Genomic DNA, 16156 nt, shown 5'->3' with positions numbered 1-16156 from the left:
CTCTAATAAGCTCTGCAGGCTAGTTTTCTTTAAGTAACTAAGTTCCCATTATGTAAGTCTACCTACAGAACCATATGAATAAAAAACTGGGGTAAACAAATACACAGAAATATTCCACACAAAAAAAAAGGGCACTTGCAGTCCTATCTGAATCTGAGAAGGGACTATTTATCTGATCAACCTAAAACATATCTATAGACTATTCTGATGACCACATAAGTCAACTAGTAAGTGCATGTGAGCCAATGGGATAACAGATACTTTAAGAAGGGCTATGCAGAGGGCAGCCCTCCTTGTTCCACCACAAACAAGAGTGTGTGGGGTGGGGAGGCAGAAACATGGGTGGAGACATCCACTAGGAACCAAAAGAAATGACTCCTCTTTCCCTTACCTTCCTTAGCCATCCTTGCCACATCAGCTCTTGAGAATCAGGCTTAGTGATGGCTATTCCCTTCTCTTCCCCAATAGTTTTACCAGATTTTACCCTCCTCACTTTTTCCTTTAAAATCAATTACAGAATTTGGAGAGCTAACAAGGAACATCATGAGAATCATGGATAAAGCCTCATGTGATCAATAGTGAAAAATGAGAACTGCTAAACCAGCAAACCAGACCCCAAAACCAGCACAGCTTTTTGACCTTTTTTGTTGTTGAAACTCAGTGGCTCCCATACATAACTATCCTTTGAGAAAAGCATAAGCACACTTTCCCTTAAAAGAAAACTTCAAACATAATTTAAACAGTCTGACCTTAAAAACACTTCATCAATTTTTAAAGACAGCTTTCATGGGCAGCACTTGAGTTCTCAGCCAATTTAAGTTCCTTCTGTACCAACAACTTAGGACATCCCTTAGGCAAGTGACCCAGTACTCAGGATTCTATGACTTTCTGCTTTCAATATTTGTTGACCTTTTTTTTTGTTTGTTTAACAGCTAACCTTATGCTACACAGGATATTTTGTACTTTTCTTCTCTGGAAATGGATGAGATAATAACATAAGTGACGTGGCCTATTTCTTCTCTGGTAGTAATTACACAGAGGTTTAGGAAGCAGAAAGCCTGTTAAAAAAAATCCATATGGGCAGATAATACTAAGGGATTTCCAGTGAGGAAAATGAAATAATCTCAACTCATTTGGGTTAGCAGAACCAGTCAAAGGGTCAAGACCATTAACTTGGCATGTTACCAGTTCCATTTTAGCACCAGATGGAAACATATATATTTGAGGAGAGCATGAAGCAAAGGCAACTGATGCAACTCTTTAGTTACTAACTATGGCTCACCAATGCAAAGCAGGGTTTACATGAGCACAGCCAGATAGGCTTTTCAAAGGAGGGAATCTGTATGAAAGTCAGGGAGAAAAAGAACTGAAATTTTTAATATAACCAACCTGGGCTAACACTGTGATAAAGTTGCGATTTAAATGAACAGCTTCGTAAAGTGCCAGAAGGATGGCCTCATTGGTTCTAAAGAAAAAGAGAACAAATTGGAGAGTCTCTTATAATGAATAAGGTAAAAGAGTATAATCATCAAAATAAGATTTCACCCCAGCTCCTCATTATAAATCCCTTTGAGTTTCTAATGCTCCATTATTTCCTTTTTGGGCTTATATGAAGGAAATACAGTCAGCACTTTAATTCCTTAGATCTGTTCTTCAGTCAGTCAGTCAGTTCACTCGCTCAGTTGTGTCCGACTCTTTGCAACGCCATGAATCACAACACACCAAGCCTCCCTGTCCATCACCATCTCCCGGAGTTCACTCAGACTCACGTCCATCGAGTCAGTTATACCATCCAGCCATCTCATCCTCTATTGTCCCCTTCTCCTCCTGCCCCCAGTCCCTCCCAGCATCAGTCTTTTCCAATGAGTCAACTCTTCGCATGAGGTGGCCAAAGTACTGGAGTTTCAGCTTTAGCATCATTCCTTCCAAAGAACACCCAGGACTGATCTCCTTCAGAATGGACTGGTTGGATCTCCTTGCAGTCCAAGGGACTCTCAAGAGTCTTCTCCAACACTACAGTTCAAAAGCATCAATTTTTTGGCGCTCAGCTTTCTGCACAGTCCAACTCTCACACCCATAAATGACCACTGGAAAAACCATAGCCTTGACTAGACGGACCTTTGTTGGCAAAGAAATATCTCTGCTTTTGAATATGCTATCTAGGTTGGTCATAACTTTCCTTCCAAGGAGTAAGCATGTTTTAATTTCATGGCTGCAATCACCATCTGATGTGATTTTGGAGCCCATAAAAATAACGTCTGACCCTATTTCCATTGTTTCCCCATCTATTTCCCATGAAGTGATGGGACCAGATGCCATGATCTTCGTTTTCTGAATGTTGAGCTTTAAGCCAACTTTTTGACTCTCCTCTTTTACTTTCATCAAGAGGCTTTTTAGTTCCTCTTCACTTTCTGCCATAAGGGTGGTGTCATCTGCATATCTGAGGTTATTGATATTTCTCCCGGAAATCTTGATTCCAGCTTCTGCTTCTTCCAGCCCAGCGTTTCTCATGATGTACTCTGCATATAAGCTAAATAAGCAGGGTGACAGTATACAGCCTTGATGTACTCCTTTTCCTATTTGGAACCAGTCTGTTGTTCCATGTTCAGTTCTAACTGTTGCTTCCTGACCTGCATATAGGTTTCTCAAGAGGCAGGTCAGGTGGTCTGGTATTACCTACCTCAACTATTCCCCCTTTTCACTTTTTCACCCCAATCCAGTTAAGTCCTTAACTGCCTCAGACACCAAGTCCTCTTTATTTCCTTTCAGAGATAGCTGGGATCAGTTTTACAACTTCTTAGAGCTCAATACATGCAAGTTCCATTATTTAAAACTCAAGAAACATTTGACAGATCATCAGAAAAGTTTGAATCTGCAGAGATAAAGTTTCACACTTTCATATCCAGTAAGAGAGTCCACACCGAAGTTCAAGTCACCGCACAAGAATGTCAGGTACTTACTGTACTGAGATTTTCTCATGGGCATCTGCTATGAACATGCTGCCCACCTGTGGAAGAAAAGGGGAATTGCAGAGTTATAGCAGGGAAATGTGAGAGGAGCTCTGGGCCCTACAAAGCCTTTAATCAGTGAAAAAAAAAAAAAAAGCTGCAGCATGAGGGAACCCTGGCCCACCAGTCACACACAACAAAACCAGCTCACTTTGAAGATCTTAAAAGAATAAGTAATGAAACAATAAGTAATAAGTAATGAAACTCTCCTAAACTATCTTTGCTTAAAGGGACTTAAAAGAAACCATCCCACTACTTCTGTCCAGGTCTCCTATGTGTTAGTTCAGTAACCACTGACAGCAAGTAAATGATAACTTAAACATCCTCATCACTTTGCCTCTGTCCTAGAAGCTGCTTAACTGAAACAAACTAACTCACAAGGAGCATTACAGAAAGCAGGCTGTTCATCCAGCATAGAGTCGTCTTGAGGGAATATTTGGGTTTCAGACCAGAACTATTAAATCAGCGGTCAGCAACCTTTTTAGCATCAGGGACTAGTTTCGTGGAAGACAATTTTTGCACAGACCTGGGGATGGGGGGATGATTTCAGGATGATTCAAGTGCATTACATTTATTGTGCACATTTCTATCATTATTGTATCAGCTCCACCTCAGATCATTAGGCATTAGATCCCAGAAGCTGGGGACCCCTGGTCTAAATGAAACCTACTATACATCTTTCACATCATGCAATCTTTTGTTTGTGTCCTAGGCAGGGCAGTTGAATGAGCAAATGGAATAGGTTGCCCTGATATATGGGTTATCAGAGGCAGAGATAGATGTCCATCCTTCTAACACTGCCTTTTCCACCTATTTATTGATGCCCAAATCCATGCAGCCGGAGCTCCATTTATTTGGTACAAAACTTTTTCTTCTTGGCAAAAAGGCAAAAGTCCCTGGAAGCAATAGGATTATATCCAATGCATCTAATCAAATACTGATACAGCCCTTACACTGTTTGACATCTGAGGGACTACCCACTTGTGCGTCAGAATTAAAGAGCTTATCGGTCCTTTCCTTGAAAGCAGGTTCTGAGAATGAAAAAGGCAGAGGGGAAAAGTTGCCTTTTGGGGGGTGGGGATGGTACAGGGCCTGTTGTTCCTTACAATGAACTCAAAATCTGTCTTGCCTAGGGCTGATTACTTGAATACTAATACCCAAGAACACAGACTTTCTGAATCTGTCTAAATTCTGAGACCTTAGATTTACCTCTTAAAAATTAGTCCCAGATTATCTGGCCTAAAACGCCTACCATGCTAAGGCTGAGATAGCTTGCTCAAGAGTCCTACAAACTGAACCAGTAATTTTCCCAAACCATGGACCCCTCAGCCCAGATCCCAAACCTTTAGATGAGTGGCTCAGATCACTGCACCAATCCCTCAACTCCAGGACGAATGATGAAGGGGTCACAGCAAACAGGCAAGGATTGCTTATGGTTGGATTCAGATCTAAACCCTCTATGCTGTGTTCCATACCTGTCCTCAAACAGAGCCAACTGTCTTTTTCTTTTTCTGGTTCTTTTTTTTCAGAGCCAGTTCTTCAGGAAGCAGAAGTCTGGCTTAATATGAACCTTTCTCTTTTTTGTAGCCTTAAAAAAATTGAATTAATTTGAAAAAACAAAAAAACAAAAAACCAGCCCCAGAGAAATCAGAGCTCTTCTTTCCCCTGCCTAACTTGGGTTTGGAAATCACCAGAAGAGATACAGCTCTCCAAAATATCTGCTATGAGCAGCCTCTCTCCCCTCATCATGCCATTATCTCAAATATCTAAACTTCTGAGTCCGGACTTGTCTACCCCTATAGATCTCATTTATTTTTGAGCAGGGGAGAGAGAAAGGAAAAAAAAAAGACAAGTAGGACTTACCATATTTGTTAAAGCAGAGAAAAAACCGCTCTGGTGTTCTTCTTCCTTGTCTTTATACTGCCTGAACAAAAATAACTAAATTCAACTTTAGTGTTATTTATCACATATGTCTTTGTCCTTGGCATACTAGGTAATCAGGGCAGCTCACTGGCAGAATTCACTGACTCCAGAAAACAAAAACGTTCTAACAACTGAGCCTCTGCAGTTTGCCTTGCAAGCTAAGAGGCACCCATCTGCTCTTGAGGTAGCATACACCAAAACGCCCAGCTACTTCAGGAGAGACTTAGAAAGCAAGCTGCAAAAGTGTGAAATGCTCTAACATATGGCTGATCCAGTTATTTCCCAAACAGACTATTACTTGAAAAGTGTGACAGTAAAATTAAGGCTGTAACAGTGAAAATTTTGTTTGTTTTTGAAGGAAAAGGAGGGGAATCTGTGAGCTCAACTATTTGTGGAGATGGGGACAGATTTGAAATTCCAACACCCAACTGTACATGAGGAAAGTCTGGAAAGGAGTAAGAAAGATCCTGCCTGGCCCTTGCCAGGATTAGATACAATTCTGGTTTCCATTCAATGAATACCAAATCCTCCCCATCTGCAGCAAGGGTGGGCGGAAAGCAAACATCAAAGAAAAGAGCCCCCAGAACAGACCAGACTCTGAGAAACTGCAGTTGATTACTGATAAAAAAGAAATATCTGTCAAAAGAATTCAGCGCTATCTTTTCTTCCTTTTTATAAGCATACAAAAAAAGCAGCACTTCACAACCTTTTTTTTACATAGAAATGTATTTAAATGATACATCTAGCTAAATGGAATAGCCTGCCTGTGGCTGGAAAATTTGTTAAAATGCTCTGCAACAAAATGTCAAAGGTTGCAAAAGAATGTTTAATGTTAAGAACTGCTTAAACAAAAGATGGACACTAATGTGGTGGCTACTTTTCTCCTAGTGTTAGAACCCACCCTGGCTAAAGCCAACAAGTCAAGCTAGAGCAAATGCATCTGCCAGCAGCTATACCTCTGAATACTCTTCTAGGATAGGTAAGGGATATTCACCCAAGAACTCTTAACAAACCTGTTCCTGACTCAACCAGTTCAAATGAAACTGAATGCAGATGGACTTACCTGTTGTACTCAGATAAAGCTTGAGCAATCACAAGCCCCATTCCCTAGAGAGAAAAAAGACAGCACAGGCGAAATAAGGGCCTGGTGGTGATGCTATGACTAGACCACGGAAAACACTAATGACAGTCCAAACCCAGCAAGTTTTACCTGAAAGTAGGCAACAAGGACAGAAATTCTGAGAGACTTGTCAAAGGATGAAAAGGAACTTCTCTGGAAAGATTTTTCTGATCTAATTACATTTTTTAATGTTTCTAGTTAGAATAGCAAGAGATGAAACAGACCAGCTCAGACCACTGACAATTTCACTGGGGTCATTTTTACCTCAAAAGGGAAGACTAAATTAGAATCTTTAAACAAAAAGCTCTCAGATGTCTCTAAAAACAACCCACAATAAAAGTGACAATGAGTTCCACCTTAAATGAAGGTACATACAAACAAGTCACTCTCTTTCAAACTACAGGAGAACAGTAGTGTAACAGAAAGAAGCAGCCAATAAATATTAAAGTAACTTATCAACCTTCCCCCTAGAACCTGCTAAGCATATCACAAAGATCAATTAAGGCCACAAGAATGAATCATGTGTGCTTTTTTTTTTCTTCATAAGAGAAATCAGCAGAACAAAGAGGGCAGACGGAAAGAGAATAAAACTAGACACCTGGTCATCTTCTTCCTCCCTATATTGAGAGATCAAGTTTTATTTTCCAAACCTCCAAGGATATATGTACCAGATATTGTATCATCCTCCACAGTTCAGCTTCACCAAGTCAGGCTGTAAATATAATCTGACTAGTTCTACAAGAAATCTCCCAACATTTAGTCATCTAAGCCTTTCTTTTTAAATTTTAGTTTTATTGAGGTATAACTATAAGATATTTAAAGTGATTTGACATACCATCTAAATCTTACTCTTAGAAATGTCACTTCTTGACTCTGTAGGATAATCAAACTCAGCATACTAGAACATGAAGTATAACTGACCATTTCATCATAATTAGCAAGCAAATATCCTCTCAAACCTTCCTTTCATGATGAGAAAATAGAAAACAGCAGATAGCAGCACAATGTTCTAAAAAGAAATACCTATTCCCTCTTTATAGCCAGATGAAATTAACACAATAGTTTTCTACTCTCGGTTCTAAGTATCCACTTAAAAGTAAGGCCAACAAAGGCAAATAATTAAAACTCAAGAATCCAGATACTCACATTGAGAGTGGCTTCATCATCCACAATAGACAGCTTCACAATATAAGGATTCACAGACTGTTAAACAAAAGAAGAGACTCCAGGTGAGTGTGACCTAGTTAAGAACCCATTAGTTATTTAACAAAGTTTTAACAAAAATCCTTCCAAGACGCGCTCTCTAGAGTGATTTTCCTAATACGTATGCCCAAGTATCTTGCCAGCTCACTTCCTCCATTCCCAGTAAATCTTTCAGTGTGCATGGGCATTCGCCAAGCACACAGAAAGAGACAGACAGACAGACACACACACACACACCCCAAGCATGTGTATGTTTACATGCACACACACACACACAATTCTATTCTACCTGCATTTTCCTCTAGGCTGAATCAGCTCAGGCCTATGTATGCCTCTTCTCTCATTTTTCCCTCTTCTTTCTAGAAGTAAGTGAACACTCCATAACACTCACTTTGTCCTATCCTGACAACAATTTACTGAGTCCATAGGGACAGCTGTCCTTTGGGGGGCATAAAAGCTCCCCTGACATAAGGCACAAATTTATAAGTTGCTAACTTATACTCTCATTCCAAAGGCTCCCTAACCATTCCACAAACTATATCCAAGGACTGATTCACCCACCCGTAAAACAAAGCCACCTTGGGGGTGGAAAGTGGCAGCTGCTTAACAGCCAGAGAGGCCATTTATGGATCCAATACCCAAATAACACTGCAGGGGAACTGAAAAGAAAGATGTAATTACCCAAACTACAATCTGGTCAGGACACTGGGATTTAATGATTGTCCCATCACTTAAAGCACTGGAAGATTTCTTGAGTTTTTCCAGATTCAATCTCAGCTGGGTAGCATATGGAAATGGACATATATTTAAACTCATTAAGCAACTGGGCCAGCTCCTACCAGTGGGATGAGAACCAATGGCCTGCTCACCTTGAAAACATGCCCCACGTGATAAGTGAGGAAAGACCCTCTATAGCTCAGGTACGAATTCTAACCCAAAAGAAACTAGAACAATAGTTCTTAGATTAACAGCTTTTACAGCAACCAAGAAAACACATTACTGAGAAACTTGGAAATCCAACTAAGAGGCTAACCCCCATCTTCTCAGACTTTATTAATCAAGTTCCTGAGGTCATCTTTCTAATGTCAGTTGGGAATAGAGAAAGAGAAGCTTTGCTTTTTTTAACAGCCAAATGTTTATAAGGTTTTCTACAACCCAGTTCAAGGAGGTAAAACCCACTCCATTCATTACTTGATCTAACAGATAAAGGCTCTCAATGCTGCTTCCTCTAATAACAATGCTGATTAGACAGACTTCAGATAAGGTCCAAAGCAAGCAGATCCTTGGAAACGAAAATCAGCAGTGGGCTGACCTGGAGATGCCATCATGATGAGATTAACAGTAGAAGAAGCAGGCCACTGTCTCTCGGCACAATTTTTGAAACTCCTACTTACTCACCTTCCCAAAAGTAGACTGCCTCAGGTACTAATAAGGACCACCTGATTACCAAGACAAGATTACCAAGACATTACCAAACAACCATTGCATTAAAGTTAAACCCTAAAATCAAGGGTTTAACTTCCAGCTCCTCCAGTTATTAATTGTGATGAGGTAGGCACGTTAATAAACCTAAGCTCAATTTTTTTCATCTATAAAGTGGAGAATAATATTTCCTTCCTTGGGGCTGCTATGAAATTTAAATTAGTTAAATCCTCAGCACAGTATCTGGCATATAATAAGGGCTCAATTATTGGTAGCTATATTTTTTCTCCTGACATTTTTATCACATTCAAAACAAGCTCTGTAAGGAAAAAAGAGAAAGAACAACTTAAAACCAGACATAATAAACAATTTTGTCATATCTAGGAAACATCATGTTCACGGCAGCAGTTGGGGGGTGAGTCACTTCGTTTCAGAAGACTTAGCCAACCCAGAAGGCCAAGAACTTAAAGCTGTGAAAATTTCTATCCCAGCAGACACTGATTTTCCTTAACACTATATACCTATTCTGCTGGTCATGTTTTAAAACTCAAGACAATCTACTTTTCATCAGCAAGTCAGAATTATAAACTTCACAGAATCACTCTAATAGAGTCCAGCATTTATTTGATCTAAACCATACTTAACAAATTTCATTGCTCTTCCCTAGATCTTCTCCCCGCCGGCATCTTTAAATCTCTTGAGATTAAATGACTAAAATGAAGTGAGGAAGAACTACTTTCATTCCTTAAGTTCAACACCTGATTTGCCTTCTCTGTGTTTAGCTGGACATGGAGCCTCTCTGGCACCCTCAGCACCTTTCTGGAAAGGTTACAACTTACCCCATTGGTCATGGGACCAAATGTGCTGGCAACTAAAATGGTTGTTCTCCCAAGCACACCCTCTTGTATTTTGCATAAAACTTCTCCAGCTTTCAGTTTTGCTGTGTTCATCTGGAAATGCCTCACACTCCTGTCAAAAACACTCCTGCTCCATGGTCACCAGGTTTCCTTAATGGTTTCTGGTGAGTGACTTATATCAAAAGCTGCAAAGCCCAGATAAATTATGCCTACCAGCTTGCCCTCACCTACTATATTAATTCTTCTGGGGTTTCTGACAGACCAGAGATGCATACCTCACTCTAGAAATATGATTTTCTCCAGCTCCATGGCCATGTCCAATTTTTCAAGCTGACATTTCAGAAAGTCTTACTGGGCTGAACCAGGGTTCTGTTCACATTCAGAGAAGCCAAACCACTGTCTCAGAGTGGCCTGCATCCAGCAGAATGTTCTGAAAATATTCATTACTGATGATGGTGCTTTAATATCACACATAACTCAACTCTCTTTAACTACCTTCAGCATTTTTCCTCAGCTATTTTTCTTGCTGTTGTAATAAGGCCCCAGAGGCAATTACACATGACAGAGATCAAAATGGCTACCATGCTGGCCCTTCCAGATCACCAGCAAAACAGGTGTTGGTGATAAATTACTTATTTATTAGTAGCTCCATACACCATTCATCAGTTCCTCTGAGACAAAGAAAACAATCAGCTCCTGGAGTTTATAAAACATTAACATTGCTCCATGTTCCAGTCCCTCTTTAAGTATTCCTTTCTCACGGAATCCCTTCTTTCATATCCCTCTTTGTAAGAATAAGCTCCATATTTTATGTTACCCATCACTTTTAACATGGCAAGTAATCATATCAAAAATGACTAAGTGAAGATCCAGAAGGTCAAAAATGAAAATATTCCCTCCAGTTGGCCTATTTGTCATAGTATTGAAAGAAAGTGAAAGTGAAGTTGCTCAGTCGTGCCTGACTCTGTGACTCCATGGACTGTAGCCCACCAGCCTTCTCCATCCATGGGGTTTTCCAGGCAAGAATACTGGTGTGGGTTGCCATTTCCTTCTCCAGGGGATCTTCCCCACCCAGGGATCAAACCCAGGTCTCCCACATTGAAGGCAGACACATTATCCTTTGAACCACCAGGGAATGAGAATGTCATAGTATTCAGTTCAGTTCAGTTCAGTTGCTCAGTCGTGTCCGATTCTTTGCAACCCCATGAATCGCAGCACGCCAGGCCTCCCTGTCCATCACCAACTCCCAGAGTTCACTCAGATTCACGTCCATCAAGTCAGTGATGTCATCCAGCCATCTCATCCTCTGTCGTCCCCTTCTCCTCCTGCCCTCAATCTTTCCCAGCATCAGGGTTTTTTTGAATGAGTAAACTCTCTGCATCAGGTAGCCAAAGTATTGGAGTTTCAGCTTCAACATCAGTCCCTCCAATGAACACTCAGGACTGATCTCCTTTAGAATGGACTTGTTGGATCTCCTTGCAGTCCAAGGGACTCTCAAGAGTCTTCTCCATCACCACAGTTCAAAAGCATCAATTCTTCAGTGCTCAGCCTTCTTCACAGCCCAACTCTCACATCCATTCATGACTACTGGAAAAACCATAGCCTTGACTAGACGGACCTTAGTCGGCAAAGAAATGTCTCTGCTTTTGAATATGCTATCTAGGTTGGTCATGGAGAAGGCGACGGCACCCCACTCCAGTACTCTTGCCTGGAAAATACCATGGACGGAGGAGCCTGGTAGGCTGCAGTCCATGGGGTCGCGAAGAGTCAGACATGACTGAGTGACTTCCCTTTCACTTTTCACTTTCATACACTGGAGAAGGAAATGGCAACCCACCCCAGTGTTCTTGCCTGGAGAATCCCAGGGACGGGGGAGCCTGGTGGGCTGCCGTCTATGGGGTCGTACAGAGTCGGACACGACTGAAGTGACTTAGCAGCAGCAGTAGGTTGGTCATAACTTTTCTTCCAAGGAGTAAGCGTCTTAATTTCATGGCTGCAGTCATAGTATTGCTACTTATTAAATAAAGAAAGTCAAGTTGCCTCAATATAGCTTTTGATTTCTGGCCTCAGTAAAGTAGTCCTAGTATCCAGGACCCAGTACCAAGTACTCCCTGCTTCTGCAAAGCAACCCCCAATGAGGTTCTGGCCTTCCCTACGTGGTCCCCTTTCTTTTCAGTGTATTCTGCCTTTTGAGGGGAATCAAGTAAATGACCAATCCAAGTATAAATCTTTGAGTTCAGCTCTTCATCTCAAAACCTATAAATCTGTCCCTAATTCAATGGCAAAAAGAACTCTAGAATTAATATGGATAAGGCTCTGTCTTCAACTTCCATCAAAATCAAAGAGTCCCCAAACCAACAGTGATATGTATACAAGTGGCCTGAGTGCATTATGTAAAACTAATATATAAGTTGAATGTTTCAAAATAGATGCATTAGGTCAATGGTTCGCAATCCTCTGAGCATCACATTCAATAAGAGATCTTCAAAAAAAGATACCCAGGTCCCATCCCCTAAGAGATTCTCATTTGGTATGCAAAGAGTAAAGCCCCAGAACTCCCCAGGTTGACCAGTGGTTAAGACTCTGCACTTCCACTGGGTGAGGGCATGGGTTTGATCCCTAGTCAGGGAACTAACAGCCTGCGTGCCATACAGTATGGCTAAACAAATAAATAAATAAAAAGTATGACCCAAAAACATCTTTTTTAAAAAAATTCCTGGTAATTCTAATGATAAGCTGGGTTTGGGAACCACTACATTAAGAAAGATTTACTCACTTTATTGGAAGTTATACCACAGGATTCCTTTAAACAGCTATAACCTCTACCTCAGGAGTCTAACATAGGACTTTTAGAATTTAATTTATCAAAATTAATCTATATACCATTTGCCAAGAAAATGTCTTTTACATTAAAGACATTTAGGAAGATTATAGAAGATTATAGAAAGATTATAGAAAAACAGCAGCTGTCCATTAAGAGACTCACCTCGTATTTTCTGTAGTTCACTAGCAAAGCCAAGAGGACGACAGCATCATACCCATGTTCCCTACGACTTGGCGGGTGGGAGAGTATCTGTAACCAGAACCACCAACAGTGAGAGTGCTTGGGGAGGCAATTTATCCAAAAAAGAAAAAGGTAACAGAACAAGGGAACTGACCTACCTGTAAAATTGCTTCAAATATGCTGTTGATCATTACATATTCCAAGATAGTGTTCTGGCTGATGTTATCTGTCACCTGAATACAATAAAAAGCTATTTAAAGTCTATACTAAGACACTGATATCTCAAATGTATCTGCTCACCTAGTACCTAAGACAAACAGAAATGTTAAAACATTCTACTAAGTATTTAGTAGATCTTTCATAAGCATCCCCAAAGCCACCAGCGCCTAAAGAGACAAGACACTAGAAGGGTAACAAATTAGCAAATTAAAACTTCCTAAATTTTTGACCTTCTCATTGTTCCTCTTATACCCTCACACAAGCATTTGCCTAAGTTTCTTGGGTTTCATTCCCTAAATGCACAGGAAGTACTTTATGATCCACAAGTCTTCAAGAGATTGAAGGGAAAGGAAACCACTTGAAATTAATGAATAACATCCTAGAAGGTACAGTACAGCTTCCAGGTATAAAATCAAGGTCAGAACAAATAAAAATATTCAGAATCACAAAAATTATTTCCAAATGAGAACTGATGAGTAGGGCAAAATCTGACAATACAGAAGAGAGTACTTCTCCAGGACTGGTACAGGTTAAAAATGTCATCAGTTTCTCCAACAAGCAACTTTTAGGAAGCAGAAGTCCATACAACTAACTTCCTTCTACATAAACACAGCCAAGTGATATAAAGGCCCAGTAAAGATTCTTCTCTTTCCCTTTCTAACTTTGGGCTCAAGAGTTCAAATTTGCCCCTGCTGTCAATTCACACCCTTGACAAAGAAACATATGGATGGGTCACTTACTGTCACTAAGCAGAGGAGAAGTTTCAGACATAAGCTCTTCAGACTTTCAGAACCTTCTGCACAAAGCAATGAATCCAAACTCTCCATGAGATTCTGAGAAAGAGACCCATTAAGTATTAAACTATAACAAATAACATTTCCACTGTGTCTTTGCCATACTCTGGGTTATGTTACACAGGGTAAAGTGAGTAACGTTAAATGAAGCAACCATATCATTGCCTGAGGCCTAGGCCTTGCACAATTAGATGAAGAAAAGGAAGACTTCTAAGTCTAGCTATTTTGAGGAAAATGCTTTAGTACAACTGCACATAATAATAAAGAATTCACTATTCTACCAAATGAACGTTTGCAGCCTATCATCCTCATATAAGCCTTTAGATAAGAATTAAGTAAATTTTTCAAAGATTAATAATGATTAAATAATATATTTACAAATTAAAAACAATAAATATAACCTAAATAAAATGAAATTCTATTAAATAAATTTTAAAAACTAAACAAATGGTTAAGTTAAAGGTTAATAAAAACAGTTAAATAACGAAGCATGTTTCATTATTTGATAAAGAAAGCATACCACTTGATGCAGGCACACTGAACAAATAACAAAGAGATAATATCACTACTAGCTATTCACTGGCCACGTGCACTATCCAACAAAGTTGGCCCATATTCATCCTGGTCAAGTCTACTAACAAAGTGATTAGAGCTTATCACTTGTACTAACAACCAGCTGTCATACCAAATATAGTCAAAAGATAAAACCCTTAGCTACTACAACAGAAAAAAGAAAAAAAGAAATTTTTTACATAGGAAAATGAATGGAGAATACAGATTTAGCATGCTGGAAGGTTGAGTGAATACTCAAAATAAGCCACTTCAATTCAACAAATATGTAGATTCTATGTGCCAAATTTTGTGTTTTCACAGAAAATTTAAAAATAAGACAATGACCTTTGCTCTCAAGGCATTTTTAGTCTAATAGGACAGAAAAATAAGTAAAGAGTTTTAACTTAATGATTACTATGACAGATATACATATGGAGGAAAGGAATTAGCTATGATGTTACCTATTCCAGGACTCTTAAGGGACAGGTTGTACTTTGAAAAATTAGTAGGACTTAATTCAAACTTCAGGAGGAAAGGAATTCTAGACAGACATCAGCATGATCAAAGACACACAAGGAATGAAAACGGTCCTGGGTGTGCAGCTGGAATACAAGCAGTCTGTTATTATGGAAGGATGAGGCACAGTGATGAGAGATGCAATTTGAGAAATAAATAGAAAGAAGATCACAAAAGTTATATAAGGCTAATGAGAAGTTTGGTCTTTACCCTTTCAGAGATAGGAAACTAATAAAGGGTTTTAACCAAGATTTGTGTGTTAAGATACATGACTCTGGTGTCAGTGTGGATGACAGATTTAAAGATGTTAGGTCTGGAGGAAGGGAGAAAAATGAAGACTAATCTAACAGTTTTCTGAGGACGGTTGCCATGTCGAATTTACCTCTGCATCCCCAGTGCCTGGCACACAAGAGCCTAATAAATGTCTGTCAAAAGAATGAAGGCAGGGAATTTCCTGGCAGTCCAGTGGTTAAGACTCCATACTTCCAATGCAGGAGACAAAGGTTCAATCCCTAGACAAGGCACTAAGATCCCATATGCCATGCAGTATGGCCAAAAAAAAAAAAACAAACTCCAGGTACTAAATCTTTGTGCACTAATTGCATATTCATAACTCTTTTAAAATAACCTATTCACTATAAGGATTCTTTTGCATGTGCTGTGCTGTGCTTAGTCGCTCAGTCGTGTCTGACTCTTCGTGACCCCAGGGACTGTAGTCCGCCAGGCTCCTCCGTCCATGGGGATTCTCCAGGCAAAAACACTGGAGTGGGTTCCCAAGCCCTCCTCCAGGGGATTTTCCCAATCCAGGGATCAAACCCAGGTCTTCCAGGCTTCAGGTGGATTCTTTACCATCTGAGCCACTAGGGAAGCCCATTCTTTGGCATAGAGATTTCTTTATTTTAAATTTAGTGAATGAGAGAATACGAGTTCTTCAAAGTTCATGTGAACAACATTCATTCAAGATAGTGACAGTATTAGAAATCAGATATCTGATAAGGGATTTGTACCCGAAATACGTAAAGAACTCTTACAACTCAACAATAAAAAGACAAATAATTCAACCTACAAATGGGCAAAGAATTTGAATAGATATTTCACACACACACACAAACACACATACATACTGCTGGGGAAAATGTAAAATGGTATCGCCACTTTGGTAAATAGTTTGGAATCTCCTCAAAATGTTAAGCATAGAATTACCATATGATCCAGCAATTCTACTCCTAGGTATATACCTAAGAGGATTAAAAACATATGTCCACATTTACATGCACTTCATAGTAGCATTATTCATAGCAGCCAAAATGCTGAAATATCTCAAATGTCTATCAACTGATGAATGGATAAGTAAAATAATATGATACATTCATACAGTAGAATACTAGCAGCCAAAAAAGGGAATGAAGTACATGCTACAACATGGATGAACCTTGAAAACATTATGCTGAGTGACAGAAGCCAGACACAAAAGACTATATATAATATGATTCCATTTATATGAAACGTACAGTAGAGGTGAACCCATCAAGATATAA

The 16156-nt window shown here is 39.6% G+C and overlaps 1 protein-coding gene across 3 annotated transcripts in view; it reads right to left on the bottom strand.

Moving 5' to 3' along the window:
- The window catches only part of C26H10orf76 (chromosome 26 C10orf76 homolog), a 167776-nt gene that overhangs the window by 134206 nt on the left and 17414 nt on the right, over nt 1-16156 (bottom strand). For all 3 annotated transcript variants that reach the window (XM_018041317.1, XM_018041319.1, XM_018041318.1), the window contains 8 exons: nt 13497-13589; nt 12696-12770; nt 12520-12606; nt 7198-7254; nt 5995-6038; nt 4872-4932; nt 2961-3007; nt 1390-1465 (listed from right to left, as the gene is read on the bottom strand). In XM_018041317.1, coding sequence (XP_017896806.1) covers nt 1390-1465; nt 2961-3007; nt 4872-4932; nt 5995-6038; nt 7198-7254; nt 12520-12606; nt 12696-12770; nt 13497-13589 — 540 coding nt within the window. The remainder of the gene's footprint in view (nt 1-1389; nt 1466-2960; nt 3008-4871; nt 4933-5994; nt 6039-7197; nt 7255-12519; nt 12607-12695; nt 12771-13496; nt 13590-16156) is intronic.

Source organism: Capra hircus, chromosome 26 (assembly GCF_001704415.2).
Source record: "Capra hircus breed San Clemente chromosome 26, ASM170441v1, whole genome shotgun sequence".
Taxonomy (NCBI): Eukaryota; Metazoa; Chordata; class Mammalia; order Artiodactyla; family Bovidae; genus Capra; species Capra hircus.
This window is presented reverse-complemented; position numbering and strand designations above follow the sequence as displayed.